At 39.2% G+C, this 27619-nt stretch overlaps 3 protein-coding genes across 5 annotated transcripts in view; 1 reads left to right on the top strand and 2 right to left on the bottom strand.

Moving 5' to 3' along the window:
* Positions 1-16525, top strand: part of LOC147499124 (uncharacterized) — a 44375-nt gene extending 27850 nt beyond the window's left edge. The window contains exon 2 of the mRNA XM_086563421.1: positions 15896-16525. Within this exon, the coding sequence (XP_086419547.1) occupies positions 15896-16525 (630 nt within the window). The remainder of the gene's footprint in view (positions 1-15895) is intronic.
* A 1123-nt stretch (positions 16526-17648) lies between these two features.
* On the bottom strand, positions 17649-18236 carry LOC147499123 (F-box protein At5g41720-like). The gene has a single exon (XM_086563420.1). The coding sequence runs from the start codon at positions 18234-18236 to the stop codon at positions 17649-17651; it is 588 nt and encodes a 195-aa protein (XP_086419546.1).
* Positions 18237-25228: 6992 nt separating this feature from the next.
* Positions 25229-27563, bottom strand: LOC147499122 (uncharacterized). Of its 3 annotated transcripts, XM_086559102.1 has the most exons (5): positions 27250-27465; positions 26676-26771; positions 25977-26211; positions 25615-25714; positions 25229-25428 (listed from the first exon to the last, which is right to left on the bottom strand). In XM_086559102.1, exons 1-3 carry the CDS (start codon positions 27325-27327, stop codon positions 26080-26082), a joined length of 306 nt encoding a protein of 101 aa, XP_086415228.1. In that variant the 5' UTR covers positions 27328-27465; the 3' UTR covers positions 25229-25428; positions 25615-25714; positions 25977-26079. The 3 variants fall into 3 exon arrangements, 1 of the variants encoding a protein (XP_086415228.1); XR_015194413.1 differs by lacking the exon at positions 25977-26211 and having other exon boundaries at positions 27250-27563; XR_015194414.1 differs by lacking the exons at positions 25615-25714; positions 25977-26211 and having other exon boundaries at positions 27250-27387.
* Between the last annotated feature and the right edge of the window lie 56 nt (positions 27564-27619).

Here is a 27619-nt window from a genome sequence, read left to right as displayed (position 1 = left end):
TATTAAACCTTATTCATAAAAAGTAAAAATTATTAAAACTATAAAATAGTAATCTAGCAAGTCTTGGGAATCTGACTTTAAAAGACTCACGTGCTTAAAGAAAGTTTCTAAACTATGTTTGCAAACATTTGTTTGGGGATGGGGTGTTGGTCTTTCCAATCTTGATCGCTCAACTTCCTATTCTTGTTGGTTATGCCATTTAGTCGTATTTTGATTCGGGTTGACAGTATCTATGAATTTAGATTCCTTTTGCTCACATAACTTATGTTATGCCCGTACTTTGAGGTGTTTTCCATTTTCTTATATGCCAACCACGGTTAGATTTGAGTTTTTTTATAGATCATTGGATTGTACTCTCTTTGATGATCGTTTTCATAGCTCATTCGCAAAAATCCTACTGTTAATGAATCGGGTATTTTAGTTTTAATTTTACACGGTATAGGACAAAATAGGTATTTCAGAATTTGTTTTCGGCTTGGGCCCAACAGGTTAAACCCCACGCGTTTAAACCCCTTCGTGTTTTTCATCTTCTCCATGCCTCCAAGAACAGCATTGATAAAAAAAAAAAAATCCAAAACCACCGCGGACCCACTCCAATTTTTTCGATAGAGTTTCAATTAAAACTCTTTTCCCCACCTTACATTCACCTCAAATTCGAATCCAAACCTCAATGGCTACTCAAAACCGAAAAATTTTTCGAACAAGCTTTTGCTTCTAACCAATTTTCACCTTTTTATGATACCGAGGATTAGTAGGAGGTGGCAAGGGTGTGGTATTCGCTTAATGATTTTATCACACCGATTTGGTGTTGAGTTTTTATATGAAGAGAGAGATTGAGGTCAAAGATTTTTGTGAAAGTGAATGGTAGGAGGAGAGAATTGTGTACAGGTGTGTTGTCTAGGATTTTTGGCATTGAGGCAAAACGCCTTACACTTACATTGCAAGAATCTTAGTTTGGAGGAATTGAGGCTTTGATGAGGGAGACTGTTTTAGAATGGCAGTACAATGTGAAATCGCATTGTATTCGTCGATCATCTCTGCGAACCAACCAGCTGGCTATAGCTCAGTGGGTTGGTCGGAATGTCAATTGCACTACAAAAGTCAGTGACATTAATTCGAACTGTCTGCACGTTCTCTGGGTTTTGCAAGAGAAGAGGTATGATTTTTTCATCCTTGACTTTTTGATAGCTGAGATTTGATGCATTGGTATTAATAATGCACCCTTCCCTACTTTGATTACAAAGATTATGATGCAATGGGGTTGTGTTCCGAAGACTAGTAGGATTATGTTGAAGTTGCATGCAAATCCACTGATTTATAAGGAATGTATTCAAAGGAAGTGGAAGTTGCCTCATGGATAGGGGTGTCGGAGATTTAATCGAGTGAGGAGGATGAGGATGAGACGCCGTGGTTTTGATGTCGAGTTTGGGAAAAGGCTACTACGGATGAAGCCCGCGCCTCCCATTTTGATCGTGGCATGCATTCTCTTAATACCATTTGTGAGGATCTTTGGAATAGGCAGGTTACTATTCATGAGAATTTTGAGAAGATCAGCGATAGTCACCAGGATCTCCAGGCTAATGTGGAGACTCTCGTCCAGCGTGAGAATGAGCGTTAGGGAATCCATGAATGCATTTATGGAGAAACAATGTCGTTTCCAAGTAGAAGTTCTACGACGTTTGCCACCTTATGAAGGTTCTTCTTCATGACTCGCGGAGACATGAGCGTCGTCGACGCAGACGGATGACTCGCCCATCCTCGCCTTGTGGCTAGTAGTTTTATTGTATTTTTGTTGAAGTTAAGACATTTTCCCTATTTTTAGTAGTTTTCTTTCGGAATTGTTTAGTTAAGTAGTTAAATTTGAATTATGTATTCATTATTTTAAATTTAAAGTTGTTTTAATTTCCGCATATGCCGTGTTGTGTGGTATTAGAATCCCATCCTTCAAACTTGTTTGCAGGTGGATTTATTTATTTATCAATGCCTCTAATCATATCCAATTATTTTGTCAAAAATTTATTGCCTACTTGATAATGATTGAATTATGTGAGAATGTTGCTATTTTGGTGTGGCTAGAATTAGCTAGTTTTATTGGTACAACCTTAAGGAGTCATAATTAAATGATTGCTATTTTAATTCCAGCCAAAAGCTATTGATTTGGATTTGGAGTATGCCTCTTGTCTGTTTCTATTTTGGATTTAGAACTGCCTTATTCCATCATGTTGCCTTAACTAGTTGGGAAACTTGTGGAACTTAGAAACTAGTTCTCTATAAATCCTGGTTCACTCTCAACTTCACATCACACTTCTCACTTTGCATCTCTCACTTTACCTTTGATTTTCACTTGATAGCACTCATCATATAACCGGAAATGGGCACGCCTCAACTTTTCCTAAAGTCGAAGTTTAATTCGGCCTCTACTTTTCGTAGAAGTCGAGCACGCAGCTTCCCAAAACGATCGGACCTCTTGCAAGGTAAAGAGTGCTTCTTTTTTCGCAGTAAGTTTGAGCGATGTCTTCGCACCCTTTCACCTCCGCAGACCACTTTCAGTTTTGATTTTTTGTAGGTTCTTCCAAGGTTGTTTCCAGCAGTTCTAGAGTGTGTGTGTGTGATATGAAATCTCCTCGATCATACAAGAGCAAGTCCTTCGAGGATTTTCGAAGCGAGACCTACGGAGGATGGTTCTAAAGAATCTTGTAGTCAAGATGGGCGAATCCACCGGGTAAGTCCTTGGTTGACTCATATTCACATAAACTTACTGAATATTTCTATAATAATTCTAAGTTCTTTTATCGTCTGATGGAGAACAAGTGTTCTCTGCACGTTAATGATAATCATTAAATGGATTTCAACAAGTTTTGGTCGCCTTTGTCAGGAGAATGCCTATGCTGTTCCTAAAAACTCATGGGGCTATCTGCCTAATCATGTATACCTTTATAACTATGAGTATTTTCAACGAGACTTATGGGGGTGGGTTTTTCGTGTGGTAGAGGACCAAGGGCAATATAACATAGCCATCGGGTAGCGGCCCCTCAACGTAAAGGCACTACCATATTCTTTATCATGATGAATATTTTAAGGAGTGGCGGTTTTCTTTTCGCGCAAATAATGTCCGGTGATGTTTTCTTTTACTATAGTTGAGGGACATTTCTTTATATGACATTCCCTAGGTTTTAGTGGCTAGTTTAGCAAGAGCTTCATAGCATGAGGCATAAGCACCTTCTTATGCCTCGCTTTGGTTTGCCGCGATCACGCCGTTTTTTTCCCCGATTTTGTGCCCCGTTTCACGATCGGGTTGGGGGTTAAAATTGAGACCCACCAATTGTGTTATACATTCTTCCAGGCAATGACTTGGCAGGGTGGAGGATTCAACCTAATTAGGTTGCCCTTTACACCCCATCCCACCAAGTGGTGCTTTTAATGGTGTTAAAGTGGATCGCATGATGATACATGGAGAAAGGTTTGGCAAATTATCATGGCATGGCAGATGCTAAGGAACCTCAATTCTATATCGAGGAGGAGGAAAACAATTGAATACCGGATATGAGGTAAGTTTTTAATTTTGTTCGTGGTCCGCTATGTCCCAAGCAATTTAGTTTTTTGCATCACTATCGCGAACTTAATGCCGTAACCCGTGAAGATCACTTCCTCTCCCCATTCATTGACCAGATGCTAGAACGCTTAGCCGTCATGCTTATTTCATCGCTTTGATGGCTATTCGATACTTCCAAATTGTCATCGATCCCGCACCATCAAGAAAAGACAACTTTCACATGTCCCTTTGGAACCTTTGCATACAAACGTAATGCCTTTTGGTCTTTGTAATGCTCCGTGCACTTTCCAACGCATGCTTCACATTTTTAGTGATATGGTGGAACGTTATATGGAAGTCTTCATGGACTGACTTTTCCATTTACGAAATTCCTTTAACGACATTGTTTATCCAACCTTTCTAAAGTATTAACGCACAAGTAAGAGAAAAATCCGGTACTCGGTGGGAGAAGTGTCATTTCATGGTTACCAAAGGACTTGTTCTAGGTCATATTGTTTCAAAAGACGGGATAGAGGTTGATAAAGCTAAAATTGTTAAAATTTCTTCGCTACCCTTTCCACGCCTTACGATTCGGGATATCCGCGGCCTTTTAGGCCGCGGCCGGGTTTTACAGAGATTCATTCTGTGGATTTTTCTAAAGTTGCTCGACCATTAACCAATCTCCCGCTTAAGGATGCAGTATTCGACTTCAATTTCAATTGCAAACAAGCTTTTGATACCCTAAAAACTGCTCTGACTACCGCTCCTATTATTCAACCCCCTGATTGGTCTCAACCATTCGAACTGATGTGTTACGCTAGCGATTTTGCTATTGGTGCTGTGCTAGGCTAACGACGTGACGACAAACCCGTTGTCATTTACTACGCTAGTAAAACTCTTAACGACCCTCAACGTAATTATACCACAACTGAGAAAGAGTTCCTAGCTGTTGTCTATGCTTTGGATAAGTTTAAGCCCCTACCTAGTTGGAACATCGACCATAGTATATACTGACCATGCCGCACCGGTACTTACTCGCCGAAAAAGGACGAAACAACGATTGTTCCACCGATCCTTCTCTTACAAGAATTCACCCTAGAAATCAAAGACAAGAAAGGAAAAATGTCGAGTCCGACCATTTATCAAGCTGGTTGGTTGGTGACATCGATAATGCATTCCGGGTTATCGGTGATTCCTTCCTGCATCTAATACTTGTACTCTATATTTTCATCTCCATGGCCGGATATCGTTAACTACCTAGTTATGAGGAAGTCCCTCCTTTTGGTCACGCCCCGATCATAAAAAGTTCTTATCCATTGTAAAATATTATTTATAGGATGAACCCTACCTCTTTAAGTATTGTTCGACCATCTCATTCGCCGCCAAGATTCCCGATTGGGAACACACCGACGATATTATCCTTTGCCATGAACAATCTTGCGGAGGTCATTTCAGTGGAAAGAAAACTGCGCCAAGGTGTTACAATGTGGTTTTATCGCCTACCCTTTTTCGATGATGCACACCTAACATGAAGCGCTTGCATTTGTTGTCAACACCTAGGTCAATTACCAAAACGAAATATGATGCCCCTAAATCCTATCTTGATTGTGGAAATTTTTGATGTTTGGGGCATTGATTTTATGGGACCCTTCCCTATTTCTCAAGGTTTTCTATACATTTTAGTCTGCCAGACTATGTGTCCAAATGGATTGAGGCACTCGTGATGTCGCTCAAATGACCATAAGACTGCCGTGGAGATTTGTAAAAGAAAACATTTTTCTCGCTTTGGTGTTCCCAAAGCTATCATCGCTGATGGGGGTACACATTTTGTAACAAAATTTTTGGGTTTTAATGAAGAAATATGGAGTTACTCACAAGGTTGTTACTCCATACCACCCACAAACGAAAGGGCCAAGTGGAAGTCTCCAACGGAGAGATAAAGTCTATTTCGAGAAAATCGCCAACCCATCAAGAAAGGATCGGTTCTCCGCTTTATCGGATACCTTGTGGGCATACAGAACAACATTTACAACATTTAATAGGGATGTCTCCTTACCGCATTGTTTGGAAAACCTTGTCATCGCCAGGTTGAACTTGAGCACCGTGCCTTTTGGATCAAAAGCCTCAATTACAATATCATTGAGGCAAGGCGAAAGCAAAAACTGCAATTAAATGAGCCGGAGGAGATTCGAGTGATGCTTATGATCTCTCGAAATCCTACAAAGCTAATATGAAAAGAGTGCACCACAAGCACATTTTGCATAAGGATTTCAAAATGGCCAAAAAAGTTTTATCAGACAAACTCCATTACACATCTTTCCCGGTAAATTGAAAACATGATGGTCCGGTCCTTTCATTGTGTCACCGTGAAACATTATGGGGCAATCTCTTTGCTTAATCCAAAAGATAACAAATTAATTTCAAGTCAATAGACAACGCCTAAAAACATTACCACTTAATTACACTCACCGTGATGTTGAACGACTTCTTCTTCGTAATCCGCTTTATTAATCGACTAGATGTTTCATTTGGCGTGCTCAATCTTGTTTCTATAGAGGGCACGCCATTTTGGCAGCTTCGGGCCATCTTCTATCTTATGATCTCCAAAGTTCTTTGAAGTGTGTGGTTGCAAGCTTAGGAACCTTAGTCCACCTAAACTCTTTTGGCAAGTAACCGAGTATAAATGTCTTCAGAACACGAAGCAAACGTGTTTTCGCAAAACGATGGGTACCTAAAATTTCACCTCCCCTCCTCTCTTCCTTTTCTACTCTACCTCGCTAACTTCAGCTAATCATTTGGTGTAAGTCTCACTCATCACTTAATAGAAAATGGTCGTAGTTCTTTTGCTTTCGAAATCCACACGCGCTGAAGGATGGCTGGTGTATGCATTGCTTAACACCTTTCCTCGGTTAGGCCGTGCTTCCTATCCGATACTAGCCAGGTTTAAGGTATACTTTTGTCTAACACCGATTGCCTGGGATAATCTTCGCCGCCGCCGCTTTCTCCCCACAAGTTGGGATTCGCCTTGAGGATCCGACGCTAAAAGACTCACCTTGTAAATATGATTATTTTGTTACCTTTTCCCTTTGCATTAAGTTTTGCACAAGGGGATTCGTGGTCAAACCTCGATGTTGCATACTTGGAACACAAACAGTAATGGATTCCACCAGACCAACCCTAGAATTGGTTACTTTGAGTCCCTTGGGGCAGGTTTGAGGATAGCCGTGATATAAAAAAGGGCAATTTTATTAGACCAGAAGACGGTCCAGATGGTACCGCCCTCCGCCTCTAACCCCATAATACATAGAGGTGAAGCCACCCACGTGGATTGGGTTCGCCCCTCGAGCCCACATGACAATTGTCTATGATTTAAGATGGTGACTCCGACGGACATCTAGTGTTTTTCACGATATCTCCCCTTGTATGTAAAATAAACCTTTACACTTTCCTTATCTTAAAAAAAAAAAAAATATATATATATATATATATATATATATATATATATATATATATATTGTGACTTTCAAGAATGACTCATACAATTGGATAGAATTGTGACATACAAGAATGACTCATACAATTGTATGTAAATAAAACCTTTACACTTTCCTTATCTTAAAAAAATATATATATATATATATATATATATCTATATATATATTTTGTGACTTTCAAGAATGACTCATACAATTGGATAGAATTTTTCGTGCCAATCGCTTCGGATATCTCATTCATCCAATTGGAGTCCAAACGAAGTCGGGTACGATTTAGATTTTAGGTTTAAATCGGGCTTTAGGCTTGATTTGGGCTTCGAGAAAATTTTGGCCCAACCCAAATATCGATTTCTCGTCCATTTAAACCCAAAAATACCCGATCACACGGCGTCACAAATCCACGATTCGTCTTCCTAAAAACCGGATCTTGCCCCCTCGAATCGAATCTCACACGAGACAGCCCACACTAAAACCGTGTCTCAGCGAGACCCGCACAGTCCATCAAGATTTCCTTCCGCCGATCATCCCAATTCTCCCCCTCATCAATAATCAATAGCCATCCTCCCTCTTAGATCAGCAATGGCTGGAAACAGACGGATTTGTGTGGAAAATTTTTTGGAAATTTCTTTGAAAATGGGATGTTTGCTCCATTCTTTGATCACTTAAATTCACTCTAGAGGATGGGAGAGTTTGTTATATGCCAATGGAGGGCTTTATTCTAAGGATTTGGTGATGAAATTCTACGACAATGGAAGCTTTAATGGCTGCACCATTTTTGGGTCATCGTTCGAGGGTGTAGCGCCTAAGTCACACCGTGTTTTCTCTCTCGATCGATCACGGGCATTCCAATCGGCTCGACCACGATCGATTTCGCCAGAAGAGTCCGTGTACCCACGGACTTACGACCTCCAATGCTCGACACGCTTTATCGAGGAGAGTACAACATCGACGGAAATGCGCCAGACAGCCGGCGACGGAACCAGCTAGCAGTTGACTCAATGGTGGACCAACGCCATTGGCACCTCGAAGCCTTCCCGACATCAACAAGACCTTCCTCCACCTTCTCCTCGATCCTCCAGAGCGGAAGGGTAACTTCTGATCGTTACCTTTCTTTTGATATTATCACATATGCCACTCTTAGGTCAGCCCCCTTGCCGCTCTAGTAACGCAAGTCATGATTAACGGGATTTCGTCGCCACCCCTTTACTCCCTATACCACAATATGAGAATATGTTGGTCTTTAAGAAATGCATACAAGACCCTTGGGGAACCCACAAAGACCTAGGGCTGCCGAAAGCACGCTTAGCGTAGGATCCTCTCACCCACCATACTTTGATGAGATCGCCATGAGTAAGATCACCCAACCCATAGAGGCCCTACGCATGCGATTGAGCGAATGGTCCGGGGAGACATGTACACTCGCCCGGTATCGATGAGGCGCACCTTGAGCGAAGTTAAGGACAGATATGACCACTTTCGCCATGAGTCGATGACGAGACAAAGATGGGTGAATTCCAAAGAGGAAATGAGAGCCTCCATGATCATTTTTTCAGACAAGATGCTTACTCGCCGTAACCGCCAGTGAATGTTCATGGCGAGCCAAAGATCGGGCCAGTGCTCAAGTGATGGATACTCTTGGTGATATCCGAGCAAGCATTACCCTCCACGGAGCTCTCAGATCGCACGACGTCGCCAGACTCATGGTTCTTCTTCGCGCGAGCCCCGAGGATTCTCGCACAAAGACCGAGGATCATCAAGAGCTAGATTTTTTTTCGGTCTTGTATAATATTTATATCAGATATTTTATTTACGTGTTTGCATTTTCTAGCTTAATAGTAGATGGTTCCTAAATATTTTTATCTTGATATATTAGCTATATCTAATAGTATATAGGTAGGAACATATATTGGTAATAATAAATTATATCCATATATATAAATATATTTCACATGTCATACTTAAACAACAAATTTTAATGTAACTAACACGTTCAGAAACCGATAATGAAAACGCATAAAAAAAAAACGGTCAGAAAACGGTCATGAACCACATCTAAAAAACGGTCAGAAAACGGTCATGACCACATCTAGAAAACGGTCAGAAAACGGCAATTTTCTCTCTATAAATAAGTTCAACTCTTCCTCCATATTCACTCATTTCATATTCTTCCCTCTACACTTCTTATTCTAAAAACCGTTTTTAGAGCACTCCAAGCTCAAGATTCATGGATGCACTAGAAAAGTTTGAGCAACAGCAACTTGAATATGCTAATCAAGTTTTCATGCTCGGTTGTTTTATTGTAGTCATCTTGTTAATGTGGCATATAGTTCTATCTAATATTTAGGTTTGTAGTTAAGTCATCGTATCATTATGTTGTGTTTCCATACCATTGTACGTTCTTACATCCTATTGTGATAGTATATCTACATTTTCCTTGTCCTTCTACTTACGTTTAAAAAAAAAACAAACAAACAAAGGGGGCACTACTTGTCACATGCCCCATTCTTCTCATCCACACTTCTTCCACTTTTGCGCATATCTTAGAAGATACACGTGGTCTAACTATCCTGTGACACCTCGAAACGTATCTTTTACATTTTCGGATGGGTGCCTATTTATACCAAGGATAGACACCTCAAAAATTTAACTTCCCTTTTTCCAAAATAATTTTTCACCACTCCATCTCTAATGGCCCTCACTCGAAGTTTCTCATTTCGAGCAAAATTTTATGGAAAAATTTTCAAAATGGCCTTTTTTCATCCCTTTTTTACACCGAAATATTACGCCGAGGATGGCACCCTCTTTTACACCATAAGCAAACATTTTATTCCAGAGAATTAGTCTTGTTATTTTATAAAAGCGGTTATTTCCAAACGGACAATTCTTTGTCCGTGCTAACGGATGCAGCATGAATTGACTATGGAAATCATCTCCGAGGTACTTCAAATTCCTATTACAAACCAAGGAATACACCTTCCGGGATTCACCTTTCGATAATATCCGCATCTAATGTTTGCAACTATCCTTCACGGCTTAATACAACCGAAAAACCGTATTGTTTATCAGCGATCTTTACAAAAGAACCAATTATCTCGGATCCAATGGGTAGCTCATAATGTCCTAGGCACATCTAAGACTTCTGAAATAACCAAACCACTCCTCCATTTACTCCGGTGTTGCGGACTAACCGCAATGATTTTTGCATTATTAAATTTCTCTCGAATCGCGATCGCGACGCGTGAAAAAAAAGCAGCCCCTTTACCAACCATTGTGACACTTATCATGATACATTGGGGTTTTTCGAAAGTACTTCTCCTCACACACCTCTTCAAACAAAGCTAACTTTCTTACCATTCACTCAAGATGTAGGAACGGATTCTCGAACCCCGACGTTGCAAAGAACCATGTCGGTGCGGTACCAACGAAGATTGTTCCAATCGACAACATCTTTCATGAAAATGCATTATGCAACGATTTAATCCCATGGAAGGGCTTCGCTTAATTCAACAAGGACCGATGACATTATTCAAACGCCGTAACATTATTATCACCAGCCTTCTTGAATTTCGGGATCTACGGACAATAAACTTAAGAGGAACAAGCACAATTCTTGCTGCACGGCCACAACCAATTCTTGGCAAATCACACTCTCATAATGGAGAACCACGCCGAGATTTACCGCACGTAAAGCAAAATGTTGCAGCAGGCCGCTGTAACGGATTGATGGCATAGAAAATCTTATAAACGGATCCCTCCCACAAAAGGATCCCGCCGTTATTTGGGCCAATAAAACCATTTAAATTTTGCAATTTTATATTATTTATCATCTTCTTTCTAGTTTTTAATTTTCAGATGGTAATTTGTTTTTACTTAATTATTCTCATCATGCTCTAATATTTGTTTATCCTTGTCTAAACAGTAACATTTTTTTCACACAATGGAAGCTCCAAAGATGATTCCGAACAATCTTTCCATTCTTTCTCAATTCTCCCAAGACATGGACATCTTTTTGTGAGACTACATCACTCAAGTTGGATGGAACTCTCTCATTCTACACTTTCGGAGCGCACATACTCCCCGTGTTTGGCAACTTATTTTTATGATAACATGGAAGATCTACCACCGTCCGGGGTTTCCCTTTGAATGGGTTTACACTTATTGGTAACACCGACACACTTTTACGAGCCGGTGGCTATGGCTCTAGACCTTCCTCCTCTTCACCAGATCTCCCCATCCAATACATGATAGAGAATGACCTTAATGACTACTCTAGGGAAGATTTTGTCGCCCGATATGGTGATGTCCTTGCCCACGCCAAAGAACGTGCCAAAGCCGGGCCGATGGCCGAATTCACTATTCCACTAGCCAAGATGACCATGAATGTTGAACCGCCATGTTATTTATTCTTCTAAACATCATGGGAGATTGGCATTTTTCCACGCATCAAAGGTAGCGTGTAAGACATTCCATGCATTGGCCCAAAGAACGCACCACCTTCGACATTACAGAACTAGTAATTGAGAATCTTAAGAAGGCTCGGTCTTTTCGGGCAACACTATATCACCCCGCCGATTCACAAAGATGCGGGATAGTGAGGACGATACTTCCTCGAAGTTTGCAGCCACCTTCGGGGACTAGGTAAAAGTCGACTCTATGTGTCCAACAAACAAGATAATTCGTTCTTTGCTATTTGGACATGGACCCCGCAAGGTATCTTAAGAAAGTTCGGTTTCTTTCCCTAACGATGATAAAATGATAGCTCATCTAGAGAATGCAAAGAAGAGGAAGTGGAGTGAAGTCCGGAAAGCTATGATAGATTGGCGAGATGCTAAGGAATAGCATTTCTACAGGTGGACGAGGCAAAGAGGGACTATCCCCGAGTTCAAGGTCAAGGGCAATGTGAGTTGATGCATGTACATATTTGTTTTATGTTTTGATGTGAAATAAATAAATAACCTAACAAAGGTGCTACTCTAACGGTGTGTGTTTCTACTTTTATGATGTATAATATATAGTGTGTTACAATAAATTTCTCGTGGAAGATGTCACTTTATTTTTGCTCAAAGCCTCCTCGTATACTCTTTCTTCCTCTTAACACTTTGAGGACACAAGTGTCCGGATCGTTTTGGGGTGATGAGAAACTTTTGCAAAAATTAGGCATGCATAGTCAGTATATAGTGTCTAAATAAACGATTTAGTGACAAATTCTCGTTTCCCTTTCTATGATGAAAAATATTTAGAAATCTCCCCTAGCATCGAATCGGGACTTGTCCTTAGAAACTTAATTTAATACATATGCAATAGTTTTACATCTTTTCATGAGCATTCATGCAACTGACTATCATTAAATGTACACAAAGTAAGTTTTCGGGACCCACGGTTAGACAACTTAGTTTCCATATCCCGTAAGAATCTAACCAAAAGCCTCAAATGTATGATATATGAGTAATGACACTGAGGAGTAGTTCTTCCCGAATAGAGAAGTTCACACGCCTACTTACTTGATCACTACCCAAATCCTAGCGAGAATTTAGGCCTTCTTTGGATCGATATAGCCAAAAATTCGCGACCAGAAAAAAAAAATTACCGCTAGTCGCCTAATCGAACCTTTCATTAATCCTTTCTACTTCACCAAAAATCATTACCCATCTAGTAACCACAAATAAATAAGCCTACCTAGATGATGAGTATGAGAAATAGGATGAAGTGCAGAAAAATGAAGAGAAAAACCTTGTCACAAATCAAAATCAGTTACCTGTTTCAGAAGAAAAGAAAAAGAAAATAGAAATATGTTTCCAAAAATCAAAATAAATATCAAGGTAGAATTCCCCCCAAAGATCAAATCAAAAGGGAATACAAAAGCTTAAAAAATCCAAGGATGGAAACCATGCTAGAAGCAGGAAAGAAAAAAGGATTTCTCTAGTATAAATATCTCGAAGACCTTATTCTCTCATACTTAGCATTTTTGAATTTTCCATTCCAGTTTCTTTTACACTACCACCTAAGCCCCATAACACCTAATAAAGACCTCTAGCTCAATTAGGAATAGGATAGTATGATAATAAGTAGTAGTTGTGACTTCTCGACCTCGGCTCCTCCGACCTCATCGAAAGTATATGAAACGTGAAGCGTGTCCACCGCATTACCGGAGATAGCAAAGCTCGAGTGGAAAAATAGGAGAGAAATTGTGTTTCGACACATACCGCGCGGAGAGCCTACTTAAGGACGCTTATCCAAAGGATCCTAAAACGGCCCCGCCAGACATTTCAATATTAGATCACTCCATGCATGCTCATACGTAGATGTTTTGATTATTGTATGTATATTAACTTGAATTTGAAAGAATAAAATCCTTGTTTCCCTTGCTAGTGAGATGTCTAGATACACGAGATTAATTAAGGAAACAAGCCTTTGTTATCGAAGTCGTTGTAGATAAAATGAAGTTTGTGAGTATCTTCTCCGGAAAACTCTCACGAGGTTATAACTTCGCCCACTAGGGAATTCCTAGTGGTTCAAGGCCTTGTTGCATCACGGTCAATGCAACCGCGACTCGCTGAAATGAGATTTAGCTTAGGACAACACAATTTTGATCACTTATCGCTTTAATGTCTCTTCTTTGCTTGAGGACAAGCAAAGTGTGCTGTTTTGGGGGTGGTGTGATAAGCACCCAAAACTGTAATATTAAACCCGAGAGACATAGCATTTTGGTCGATTATGTGTTTAATAATCATGTAATAATTATATTTTCGTACTTTTGCGAGGTTTCCGCAATTAAAATGAATATAGTGATAAAACATGCATCGGCACAAGAATACGGGAATATTTGAGTTTCCCACTCGACCCCGTGGAAGAAGTTTCCAAAAGAACGTAACCCGGTCGCGGAACGGGCCCACATATAAAGAAGCAAACAAATTCCGGCTCAAATCGGATAAATCTAGATGCCGACGTTGGCTAGTGAAGCCGCCAATCTGAGGAATACGGGAATATTTGGAATTCCCACTCAATCCCCGTGAAGCCCAACAAAGCCTGACTAGAGCCGAAGTTCCCAAAAGAACGTAACCGGTCGTAACGGGCCCACATATAAAGAAGTGAAACTTTCGAAGCTCAAATCGGATAAATCTAGGTGCCGACGCGTTGGCTAGTGAAGCTGCCGTCTGAAGAATCTGGGAATATTTGGAATTCCCACTCAATCCCCGTGAAGCCCAACAAAAGCCCGGACAGCCGAAGTTTCCAAAATAACGTAACCAAAGCGCGAAACGGGCCCACATATAAAGAAGCGGGGAAACTTCCGGGAAGCTCAAATCGGATAAATCTAGGTGCCGACGTTAGCTAGTGAAGCCGCCATAGCGACGGCTTAATTTAACTCTACACAAGGACAAAAAGTCGTAAAAACGCCAAAATCGGCGTCGCCACTGGACACACTAAATGGACACACTCTGCGGGCCCAGAAGGCATGATGAGTCAAAGATAGGCAGTGGCAAATGATGGTTTCAAATTGATACCACCGGCAAGAAAGAAGAAGACGCACCAATTCAAACCAAAGTGGTTTGAATTGAAATAAGCTACTAAAACAAAAACTTAAAAGCAAAAGGACAAAAAGCTAAACATATCAAAACAAAACTTTGATTCTCAAAGTTTTGAACAAATAAATTAGCTACTTAAAAAAAAAACTGAATTAAATGATTCACGGATCACTCTTGTATCAGCCTATATATATGAAGCGGGTCGCTTCATTATAAGGTCTTCAAAGATATTAATGCTTTTTAGCTACGCTTTAGTTTTTCTTCTTCTTCAAGACTTACATTCGCCATTTTATTTCAAAGAACTTAATACGATTAGTTATTTTACCCTTAATAACAGTCATTTCTTTTCTAGTTTAATTTCTATCATGCATTTATTTACTTAATGTATACAAAGAAGTTTTATTATTCCTTCTATGGTGATGAGCTAATCCCCCTCGTGGGGAGGTTATCCGCTTCGTGTAAAATCCGGATTGATTTCGTTAATATTCTAGAATCACTACTTAGGAATTAGGCATTGAATTAACATCCGTCCCAAAATGATCGAGATCGTACAAAGTTGGATCGGCCGATGCTCCAGATAGGTCTGTAGCGATCTAAAATGTTCTACAGTACTCTCCGTGTCGTCGCATTCTCTCCAATTCATCCGGTGATGTGAAATCGAAGTCGAGCTTAAAAATAATATACCAGAGATGCGGTATTATTAAAACTCCTTATGCTAGTGAAATGCGACCTAGAGATGTGGGCATGCACTAGGGATCAATACTCGACGTCGTCTCCGAAACGAGACGAATTAGAGATGTAGTGATTTGGTAATAAAAACTATTAAGAAATGATTCTTGCATGAGCATGATTAACTCTCTCCCTGTTTCTCTACATTTTGTTTACCTACATATAATCGCCGTAGTAATTTATTTTATTTGCATTACCGTTATTTTAATTAAAACCAACTAAAAGAAACCTAAAAATCCTTCTCACTTAAAGTTGTAATTTTCGGGCCAGAACCTATCCGAGCCCTAAGGTTTGACGATCCCTTACTCGACCTATCCTACCAAACCCACGCGGAGTAAAGGTAACTTGACTAAAACGTACGACTATACGGACGTTGGACTTTGGACTTTGGACTTGGACTGTGGACCTCGGACTTTGGACTGTGGACCTCGGACTCCAGAAAATAAGTAACTAAAAGACAATAAACGTTCGTGTGTAAAGAGCGTTCTATCAGTACATATATAGGTAATACCCATACCTGTATATACTCTGCTGGGGTATCCTAAATGCCTTATGCAAGATAAGACAAGGTGATATATGTATACGACATTATAACGAGTACCCACATATATTTGCAGATCCATTTGAGTTATAGGCAGTTATACCAGCTACTATCAATTTATTCTAGCGAGCTAAAGAAAGTTGATCCAGGTTCTTACACTGAGATAAAAAGAGAAGGACGTACCAATAAGTTCAAGTCCTACTTTTGGGCTTACGGGATTACAATTAGGAGCTTTTGTAACACATGCAGACCTCTAATAGAGCTTGACGGCACACAGCTGAAGGGTAGATCAAGAGGTTGCCTTCTATTTTCCATTGCATTAGATGCAGAAGGTCATGTATTTCCCGTTACCTTTGGTGTTGTTAGTGCAGAGGACAATGAAAATTGGGAGTGGTTTCTCCATTGTCTTGGGGACCACGTCGTCAGTTATGACCAGCCGCTTATCCTCATGACTGATAGTCATCAGAGTCTGATCTCCAAGGTCCCCGTGGTGTTTCTGAGAGCAAGACATGTGTTCTGCATGAACCACGTGTGCAAGAACTTGAAAAGAGCACCACAACATGTGTTCGAGAAGGTGAAAATGGCAGCTTCTTCCCTTCAGCGAGGGCATTTCAAGGCAGTGATGAGAGATATCCTAAAAATTAGTCCCACAGCGCACACTTTGTTGTCGGATATTCCGATAGAGAAGTGGGCTTGTTCAGCCTAAGATGTGAAGAGGTATGGTATAATTTACACCAACCACGTCAAGAGTTGGAACAAAATGATTGAGGAAGCGTGGTCGTAGCCCATATAAGCTATGGTAGAGGAAATCAGGCGAAATTTGACTGTACATTTCTGCAAGTATAGAGATATTGCGAGTGAGTGGGCTCTGAGGGGTCAGCTACTAGTACCTTATGCAGTTGAGACGTTGGCATATAACATGAAGAAGTTGAGGGAAATGTATGAGCTGCGGTCTTCAACGACATGTTTTATGATCATGACCAAGCAGGGGGGGCAGCCACTCCGTGAATCTGGAGAGTGGGGATTGTACGTGTATGTGGTTCCAACACTTGGGTATACCGTGTCCCCACACATGCTTGGCCATTAGCGTTGCTGGCCTGTGCCATATTTCATATGTTGATGAGTACTACACAACAAAGAACTAGTTATGTACATATCAGGAGGTTTGGATTAGTATTCCCAGCAAGGAACAGTGGGAAATAAACGAAGAGGATGACCGCATTCTTCTTTCGGAACTGAGGTGCAGACCAGGTTGTCCCCCAATAGAGAGAATCAGGATCCCACCACCGCGAAAGGGTCCAAAACAGAGGAGGTGTTGCACGCTATGCAACCAACATGGCCACAACAGAAGCACTTGCAAATACTTCGTTGATGACAAGGGGGCTAGTAAACGTCTTGCGAACCAGGAGACTGTCGACAAACGGTTCAATATCTGAGTTTCAAGTAGCGCAGACTATATTTTGGGTTTCACTATTTCTGTTGTCACGCAAAAAATTAGCCAAAATTGAACTGCATCATTGTATTTGTTTTGACTATGACTACAACATTATCTAGAAACTTATTTTGAAGGCATTATCACATAGTGAAAAATGATATCCAGACAGCAGCTTTATATTGTCTTATACCTACATGTTGAGGGACTTGGCTAGGGATTTGGTTTGCGGTAGCATAATCTTTGTCCATTGTCGCCAGCCAATGTTAAATACCAATATGCCTTATTCATAAAGAGACCAGTGGAGACATCCCTTTGCATCCACCTCGGGCTGCCTGTTTATGTGTTCAACATTAAAAGACAGTGCCAAGTCGTTCAACCTTTTCCAATTGAATGTTTATGAATCAAACAATTCAACATGGTGAATGATTGAAAATTCCTTCTTGTTGTCTCGTCTTTGTCTAACAGTGTTGTAGTTTGGTTTTGAGATCCTAACTATACTGAAACTTAAAGGTGCCATGGATTTCACCAAAATTCCCACACATTCAGTGAAGAATTTGATCCTAGGATTATTCAGGTGACACACTTGTCTAGTCGTCGGTTTGCACACATAAAATTTTTGGTCTTTCTCGTGTGGGGTGTTCAAGAGAACTATACCTTCCAATGAAGATGCAATTACTGACGTACCATACGGTTTGAAGTCTAGGGCTGGAATTGTGGGGTTGTGGCCAATGCTGGAGGCAAAAGATATTATTGATTCCCATCTTCTTTTCATGTCTATCATGTATCCCAGAAATGATCTTGTCTTCAACGCGTGCTCCTTTATGAAGGAACTTGAATTTGTAAAGGTTTCACATTTTTGAGAGACAAACTTGGCCTTTTTAAGAAATGGAAGTGGAGCACATTTGACAATTTCTACACAAAGGTCATGTGGCATGTCATATCCTTGGCTCTGGTAGTCAACATTTGAAGAAGAGACCGCCATTGTAAGTTTCTGGTTGATGGTGTTTTTGAAATGGTGAACTTATGTGACTTTTCTAGACCTACTTCTCTGTGTTACTTGTTTTATAACCGTGGTATTTGCTCTATGGGGAGGTTAGAAATAGCCAAATAATTTGGATAATTGCATTTCATCAGTACTCTAATTGTATATCAATTCTAAAACCGTTTGACACTATTATCTATAATTCCCCAAACCATCTTTATATTGTCTTATGATGCAGTTGGTTTGTCCTGAAAAATCTATTGTGATGGGCACACGTGGTTCTGAGATGGGCCACGTTACCACTTTAATGATGATGTGTGCGGCATTCTAGATAACATCAGTTTGGGACCATTGGGAGGGCGAGGCGTTACTCTTGTTCTACACATCAACTCCAACCCCTCCAAATTCCTCCTTAAACTGTGACCAAATTTCTTCTCAAACTTAGAAATCGCTTAAATCGTGACAAACCTTAAAACGATACGCCCCAAAATTGAAAGATTCATTTTTTTGGCTCCTTGCTTTTATACAGTTGGCTCTGATTACATGTTTTTTTTGAATAAAAAAACCTTAGTAGGATTATTACTTTGTCTGGTATTTTAGTTTTTAATTTAATACTTTAGTTCTATGTGTTTGATATTGGGTCGACCTGAGAGAATTCAATTATATTTATTCAGTATGCGTCTAATTAATTATATTTATTCAATTATATCAATAACCGTTTGATACTATTATCTATAAAGCCCTTAACCATCTTTATATTGTCCTATGAGGCAGTTGGGTTGTCCTGCAAAGTCTATTGTGATGGTCACACTTGGTTTTTGGTTGATGGTGTTTTTTAAATGGTGAACATATGAGACTTTTTAGGACCTACTTCTCTATGTTACTGGTTTTATAATCGTGGTATTCTCTCTATGGGGCGGTTAGAAATAGCCAAATCATTTGGATAATTGTATTTCATCAGTACTCTAACTGTATATCTATAACCATTTGAGGTTTTGGGAATTGGGGATTCGGTTTTAGGAGTTTATAGCTAGTAAAAAAAACCCAAAATTGATGCTGCTCTGGCTCGTACCTGTGACTTTGTGTAAGGAAAACCATAAGTAAAACCCATAAAAACCAAGAGGGAGCTGTTTCCATTGATGTCACATTTCAAAAATTAAATCGGAACACGCACATCTCAACTATTAGATCTTGGTCAAAATGATGTTGTAACGCCCCAAATCCAAGACAATTATCAAGTACGTAACCCGTCTCTGCCATTGGATATACTATCTACGACAGTAAGCATTATATATGGAATAAGAGCACTAGTGTGTAAACCAAGAAAGTATTATCGCTAATTAATTAAGCGTAGGATAAACCTGCTTTACCATGCAACATCTAGCAAAAGGACTGTCTTTTACTGTGACAACACTCAAAACTCCATTCATTCATCAAATACGTCCATTAGGATCACACCATAAAACACACAAATAATGCATACAAGCATTATAGTTGAACCGTTTATCAAGCTTTATGGAATTATTAAAAAGTATGTGCATGACATATCCAGATTTCCTGCAACAAGGTTTACTCGAGAGTGTACCTCTTGGAGCACAAGGTAACGGCTCCAACTCCCAATATATAATAACAGCAAATACGACAAATAATGATACAAAACCATTCCAATTCACTAGAAGAGTCATAGAGAGTGATATCACAGCATACTAACAATCTCTAGAAGGTAATTGCTACACTAAACATGCAATTCGTAATGATGAGAGAGTAAAGGAACATATACACATGATAGAAAGTCCAATTTTCATATAAACTACGATTTCTACTCTAACTACAAACATTCACTTAAACTAGTGAAGAGGAGGGATAGATGTACTTGCATATAGCACTCTTGGTATCGAATTCCAGTGACCCATCTTTGGTTGGCTATTCCTCCACCATAGATAATAGATCCAATCAATGAAATCCTAACTGATTTTCCTCAAATAAATGGGGCTACTAAACTCAAAGTGCGATGAACAAGATGCTTTATTAACCTCCTTGGTAACCTTGGTTTGCTAATTGGGAAGACCGAGATGAATCCCCCCAAAATCGAGAGAGGGAGACCGAGAGAGACAACCCCATATCGTGTCTCTTAGTTACAGCCCCAATCCCCCCTTAATCCCGTGGGTTCTATTGCATGCTAGAAATCCACCTTAGGCCCATTACTGGAAGTAATGGCCGAACTCATATCAAAGCCCAAAAATGTGGGGTTTTACAGATGTGGACCGTCCTTTGTGTGTTATTTTGTCCTGTAGCGATGGACTAAAATTTAACCCGTGGCTATGCCACTAAAGTCATTATGGGTGCCTTTCACACTCATTGTGTCAACACTACAAATTACATCTAGTCTTCGTGGAGGCGATAAAAAATTACATATGTTTCCAAATAATCGTACAAAATTGATCTAACTTAAATGACATTTTTACAATACGAATGTATAGTAACTTGATCTAGAAATTACCCTTATCTTCAACCTGAATGATTCTTGATTTTGTTTCTCACCATTTACTTTGTATCTAACAAAGTAATATAAAACCTTGGAATTCATTTTCTCTTTTTTCTCAGCTTACAAAGCTTTATGGATAACAGCCGATGGAACTAAGTTATCTCAGCCCACCCCGAGAGAAAACTCAGATGAAAGGGGAGTCATTAATTTCGATTATTGGGAGCATACCCAGAAGAGTTCATGGATTATTGGAGGCATCTTAAGTCTCCAAACCTTAAGTAGGAAATCACTTTAACATGGATTATCATTTTCCTTTCTCTAACAAACACCTATCTGCACACTTGCACTGCAAATAAGATCAGCATATTGAATATTTGCTACACGTTTTCATAAAGATTGTTTCCTAATTGGAATCAACTTACTCTTTAATCGTGCCGGTCTACCGTCAGATGTACTGATTGCATTAATTATTAAGCATCCGATGTAGGAGTTTGTCGAAAAAAAGGCTATGAGGATTAGTATCATCAGTACGTTAGAATTTAGATAACTTTAGATAAATTTAGATAAGTTAGAATTTAAATAAGTTAGATAAGTTATTTAGATAAGTTTGATAAATTATAGATTAGTAAGTAGTAATTTCTTTGAGTACGTTTTCATAAAGATTGTTTCCTAATTGGAATCAACTTACTCATTAATTGTGCTGGTCTACCGTTAGATGTACTGATTGTATTCACTATTAGCCATCCGATGTAGGCTTCACACTAACCACTTAAAAACCTGAGAAGTGGATTATCCTCTTCTTTCATATTTCTTTGCATTCCAATAAACATTCAGCTCAAACTCTCTCCCCTACTAAAACATAGTGATGTTCTATATTTACTCACCGATTTCCAAGAATCATGACTCTAACCAAACACACCTCGATTATTTTTCTCGCAAAAAAATTAGACACTACAGTCAATTAGGCCCTATGGCACAAGTTATGAAGCTAACGATCAATCGAAATCTTTACAAGCTTTTGAGTAGTTTCCTAATTTGAATCAACTTAGATTAGATTTATATAGCCTTGGATCCTGTGGATATATATATATATATGAGGATTAATATCAATCAATATCTTTTAGTAGTTTCCTAATTGGAATCAACTTACTCTTTAATCGTGCCTATATATATATATATATATATATATATATATATATATATATATATATATATATATATATATATATGAGGATTAATATCAATCAATATCTTTTAGTAGTTTCCTAATTGGAATCAACTTACTCTTTAATCGTGCCAATCTTCCGTCAGATGTACTAATTGTATTAATTGTTAGTTGTCCGATGTAGGCTTCACACAAAGTGCTTAAAGACCAAGCTATTTTATTATATAGATAATGCCCTTAACCGTCTTTATATTGTCCTATGAGACAGTTGGGTTGTCCAGCAAAGTCTATTGTGATGGTCACACTTGGTTTCTGGCTGATGGTGTTTTTGAAATGGTGAACTTATGGGACTTTTAAGGACCTACTTCTCTATGCTGATTGTTTTATAACCGTGTTATTCTCTCTATGGGGCAGTTAGAAATAGCCAAATCATTTGGATAATTGTATTTCATCAGTACTCTAACTGTATATCAATAACCGTTTGATACTATTATCTTTATTGCTCTTAACCATCTTTATATTGTCTTATGAAGCAGTTGGGTTGTCCTGCAAAGTCTATTGTGATGGTTACACTTGGTTTACAGACGGACCACGCTACCACTTTAATTATGATGTGTGCGGCGTACCAGATAACATCAGTTTTGGGGGGAACATGCCATTGGGAACTGAGATGTACGCTTGTTCGACACATCAACTCCAAATTCCTCCTTAAACCATGACTGAATTTCTTCTCAAACTCAGAATCACCTAAATCATGACAAACCCTAAAATGATACGCCTCAAAACTGAAAGGTTCGTTTATTTTATTCCTTACTTTTATACAGTTGGCTTTGATTACATGTTTTTTTTTTAATAAAAAAGAAAACCTTAGTAGGATTATTCCTTTGTCTAGTATTTTAGTTTTTTAATTTAATAGTTTAGTTATCTGTGTTTTATATTGGGTCGACCTGAGAGAATTCGATTATATTTAGGCAGTATGCATCAAATTAATTTAATTACCTCTAGCCATAGTTGTTTTTACCCATGCATTGTTGTCCTAATACTATCACACTCTGGTTTGATGTGTGCTGTGTAGTGGAAAGAGGAAGAAACCTGAAGCACTGGCATAGATGCCAGGAACGAAGATTACTTGTCGCTGCTGTCCTAAAATGCTTCGAGAGAAGCTTTTCAATGGGTTTGATATAGAGGAAATAAGTAGGTTTGCTTCATCTCCGTTTGGGTTTCTACTGACTGTTGATGGCAATGTGGACCCTTTGGATCCAAAACAAAGGAAGTACAATCATTTTACCGACCCCCAATTGGTTGTCTCTGTTCTGAAAAGAAGAATTGCACCATTGACTTACCATATTGGGAACAAATATATTAGTTTTAAGTCTTCTAATTTCTCACTACTCACCGGGCTTTCCACTGCCCGTCCAAGCAACAACTATTACGAATTGAATCCCAAGAATCCGACTGATTTCAGATTGAGGTATTTTAAGGATAGTCGTGGTTCCCTACGTGGTCAAATTCGACTGACTGCTATTGAGTAAGCTAGGGAGGTGGCAAAAGCTAATGCATTACATGATGTGGAGATGAAGAATGACATACATCGCCTTAATAGGTTGTACGCCCTTGGAGCTTTCCTCATACCTACTGGCTCGAAAGTTGTCGATGTAAGATGGGTTGACATTGCTGCTGATTTGGAGGTGTTTGATGCTTTTCCTTGTGGGTTTCTTGCCTATGAACTCCTTTGTAAAAAGTTGGAAGAGTTGTATCATAGTATTACTGACCACTTTCTCCAAGGCGCTACCCAGCAGTATACTGGCACACTCCAGGGTTGTGCCCTTGCATTCACCCTTTGGGTATTCCTCCACATTCCATCTCTGGAGGTAAGAAGAAGGTTGGATCCATTGACCTTCCCATGGTTTAAAGGGTGGGTGCGAGTTGCTGGACACAGTTACCACGGCAGTGCATGGGATAAAAAGCTTAGTAGTAAGAAAAACTAGTGGTTCTGGAATGGTTAGACATTCCCCAGTTGTTAGAGAAGAACCGGTGGTCAGAGATGCTTTGGAGGTGTATATTCATATTCATTTACCCAAGTGTTCACAGCCTTCTAAATTCATTGTGTTAAACATATTTTTATGCTTGTTGTAATACTTTTATGCTTTATTGTGACAGCGAGAGTGGGTCAGTCCGACTCTGGCATACAATCTCTTGTTGGAACATAGAACACTAGACCAGAAGACTGAATTGGTATGGCTATGATGCAGACCTTTTGTTTGCCTTGCTATTCTTATACCATTTTTTCATTTATGTTTCTTATTGTTTCCTTAACGTTTATTCATTTCAGGTGATGAACAAGACTGTAGAGGAGTTCCTTGTTGCTACTCATGTGATAGGCCAACCCGGTATAGTTGTCGAGAAAAAGGCTAGAAGAGAACTTAGCAGTGAAAATAGTGAATGTAATGGGGAAGATGATGAAGAGGAAGAATGGGTTAGAAGTGAAAAAGAGTCCACTGCAAAAAGGGTGCGACGTCCTACTGCCAGGGAAAGCAGCTCCACAAAACTGGGGAGTCTGACTAAGAAACAACATACGGTCATCACCATGAAGACACTTGTTGCTGCTGTGACAAACAATCAAGAAGCCGCAAGTTTGAATAAGAAACAAGTACCGGCCACCGCCTTTGAAGAAGACACCTCCAGCAACTCTGAAGAAGAATGGAAACCCTCCAAAAAATAAGGCTACTACCCAAAACACAGTCCTAAATAGGGTGTCTGGTATTGCTTCCTCTCAGAGGTCACCACGGATGCAACAACTTCTTCACCTAACAGCTTGCCCGACACTATGCCTGTTGCAAAATATGTCCAAAACAAACGTTTGGTGAGTGAAATGGTCATTTTCACGACAAAAGTGGGACATGGTTTGTTGGGTGTTTTTGCAACCACCTTTCCTACACCATAACAGGCTATTTGCAACCGCAAAAAACCGTTGCTAATAATTTTCGCAACGCTTTTTAAGCGTTGCAAATATGGCGTGGGTAAAGTGTTGAAAATGTTTGCAACAGTTAAAAAGCGTTGCAAACCAAATTTTCCAACGGTTATTAACCGTTGCAAAGTGACAACTACTAACGGTTAAAAAGCGTTGCATAATTTGATTTGTAATGATTATTGATGATGTTTTAATATTTATTTTTTGCTTTGCAACGGTTTACAACCGTTACTAATGTGTTGATATGGTAAAAAAAATTATTTTATTTATTTTTTCTGTCCTAAACCTTCACCTCCTAGTTTCATATATAAACAAATAAAATTACCAATGATTTTTCATACCATTTAACAAGTAAAATAAACACAAACAAACGCCTAAAAAAAGTATTATATTCATTGAACCATATATATAACTTCAAAAGAGTTTTGAGGATTACAAATTCAGATTTACTAAGGGTTACAAATTTCTATACGATTTTCCAAACAATCCCGAATCTTCAAAATGCAATAACAAGCATTAGTGACGATGGCTTCAGTCAATATAAATCCTAGTGCCGCTCCACAAAGCTCATCTAATTCCAAAAAATTCACAAAATAAATAATGAACTCAGAAAAACAATCATACTAATTAAATTCATGCAATTAATTAAATACTTGACCACCACCACCCTCCCCTAAAGATAGAGCATTTGTTGTCTACTCCCATATCTCGACGACATAAACAATGATTACATAAAATTGGTGTTTAAAAAGAAAACATTGTAGTAACTTGACGAGGAGCTTGAGGTGAGCATGACTCATCCGATTAGGAAGCAATTTTTTTGGCGTTCTTGTTTTTCTCTTCATAAAATTGATACCCTACACAATACACCGAACGACAACAAAATGATCTATCAAGCTAAGAAAGAACTTGCCCAACATTTCCCATACCTACCTATATATGATTCCTATCTCTTGAGAATTGCACTAAAATGTGGGATTCAATGGTGCAAATTCCCTCATGCAATCAAACACACCCTAATTCTCAAGCCACTTCATAAACAAATCAGGAGAGAAGGACACAAAAGCAAGTAAATTTCTATATCGACTCATTGTATATTTAGAACATACCACTTTTTACCTTCAAACATAACTTCTCATAAGTCATACCAAACAACGTGTAACATTCATTCAATAAGCTCCTAGTGACTTTCCTTGTTATATATATATGCTTGTGTATATATTCAACTAGTTACTTCATGTTCCATATAACCATCAACTATGAGACCAGTAACACATCTAAATGCAAGCCATTGGCTTGAATCAATCCCGTCCCACGTTTCGGTATCTTGAGGAGATAATATAGTTCCAAGTATCTACAAAAGAAGAAGACGTAGTCGATCACCAATCAAGAGAAGTCTTTCTAACTTGAGCCATAAAACTCTACTGTATCGAGTATTGACATGGACATTATTAGGATGATCTTTTGGAATTGCTACTGTTTCGCCATGTTTATGTTAGTATTTTTATTTTCAGTTCTCAAAAACAGAATCGAAAATGTTAGCATAACGGATTAGGTATGTGGCTATATTTGTTATTTCCCTTCCTATTATGGAGTTAAATATCACTTGTGGATATAAAAACCAACTATACTTCCAAAGTAAAGACTATCAAGATTCCAAGTTAGAAAAATTCTAACACTCTTACAGATTCTTTATCAAACAACATTTATGCAAACATTTTAAAAATTATCTCAAGTGAAACCTTCCCTAAGGCATTAAATTCACAACAACGCCAATTGAAAACTTAAATTAACATAATAATGTAAAGAGTGGCATACCCGAACAATCTCCTCATAGGTTTCATCGTCTATCTCCACTATCGTGATAGTTTCTTCAACATCCCCGAGTATCATATTCAAATGCCGGTCATAGGCCTGAAAATTAAAACCACCACCAAACCAGTGAAAGATAGTTAGTAAACCTCATGAGAGAGAATCATAAGTTTTGAGCAGAGTTCCCACGCTGCTTCTTTCATTTGTTCCTTAAAGAACCAATGATAAATGCACAAAAGGAGTAAGGGAGGAGCTGGTGAGAAGATAACACTCCAATTATATAAAGAAAACAATAAACAGCATAAAAAATGCCAAAAATAAAAACCCAGCACCTGATCTAACAGTCTTCCAAATGTATAAACCATACTCTCTATGTCATAAGACTTCTAACACCATTAAGCAAAAAAAAAAAAAAAAAAAACTTTCTTTTAAACTATGGAGGATAGTATGCTAAACCAAAGACGGTTTATCTCTAAGAACCTTATCAAGTAATGATGCCAAAAAACAACATAAAGTAGTATAACTCCAACGCTCTCGAGACCATACAGGGGTTGTGGAACATGCATAGGAGGTGGCTGACCTTTGACTTGATATCCAGTAGGAAGAGCTCCAAATTGAGGTGGTGCTGCCATTCCACCTTGTGGGCTGTACCCACCATGTCCTTGAGGACCGCCAGCGTATCCTTCTCGCCCCCTTGTTAAGGTTGAAAAGGGCACCGCCTTGAGGGCCACCAGCATATCCTCCTCAGCCTCCTTGCTGAGGTCCTCCCTGAGGGCCACCACTGTATCCTCCTCGCCCCCCCTGTTGAGGTTGAGAAGGTCCCCAACCTCTTCCACCTTGTTGCCCTGCACCATGACCACCTCCTTGCTGGAGTGGTGGATAATGTTGTTGCACTGGTGGTCCTTGACGCCCACCACCACTTTCGAAGGGCGGTGCTTGGGCACCACCCG

Source organism: Coptis chinensis, chromosome 5, assembly GCF_015680905.1.
Source record: "Coptis chinensis isolate HL-2020 chromosome 5, ASM1568090v1, whole genome shotgun sequence".
Lineage (NCBI taxonomy): Eukaryota > Viridiplantae > Streptophyta > Magnoliopsida > Ranunculales > Ranunculaceae > Coptis > Coptis chinensis.
Note: the sequence above shows the minus strand (reverse complement) of the source record. Positions and strands in the feature narration are given on the sequence as shown.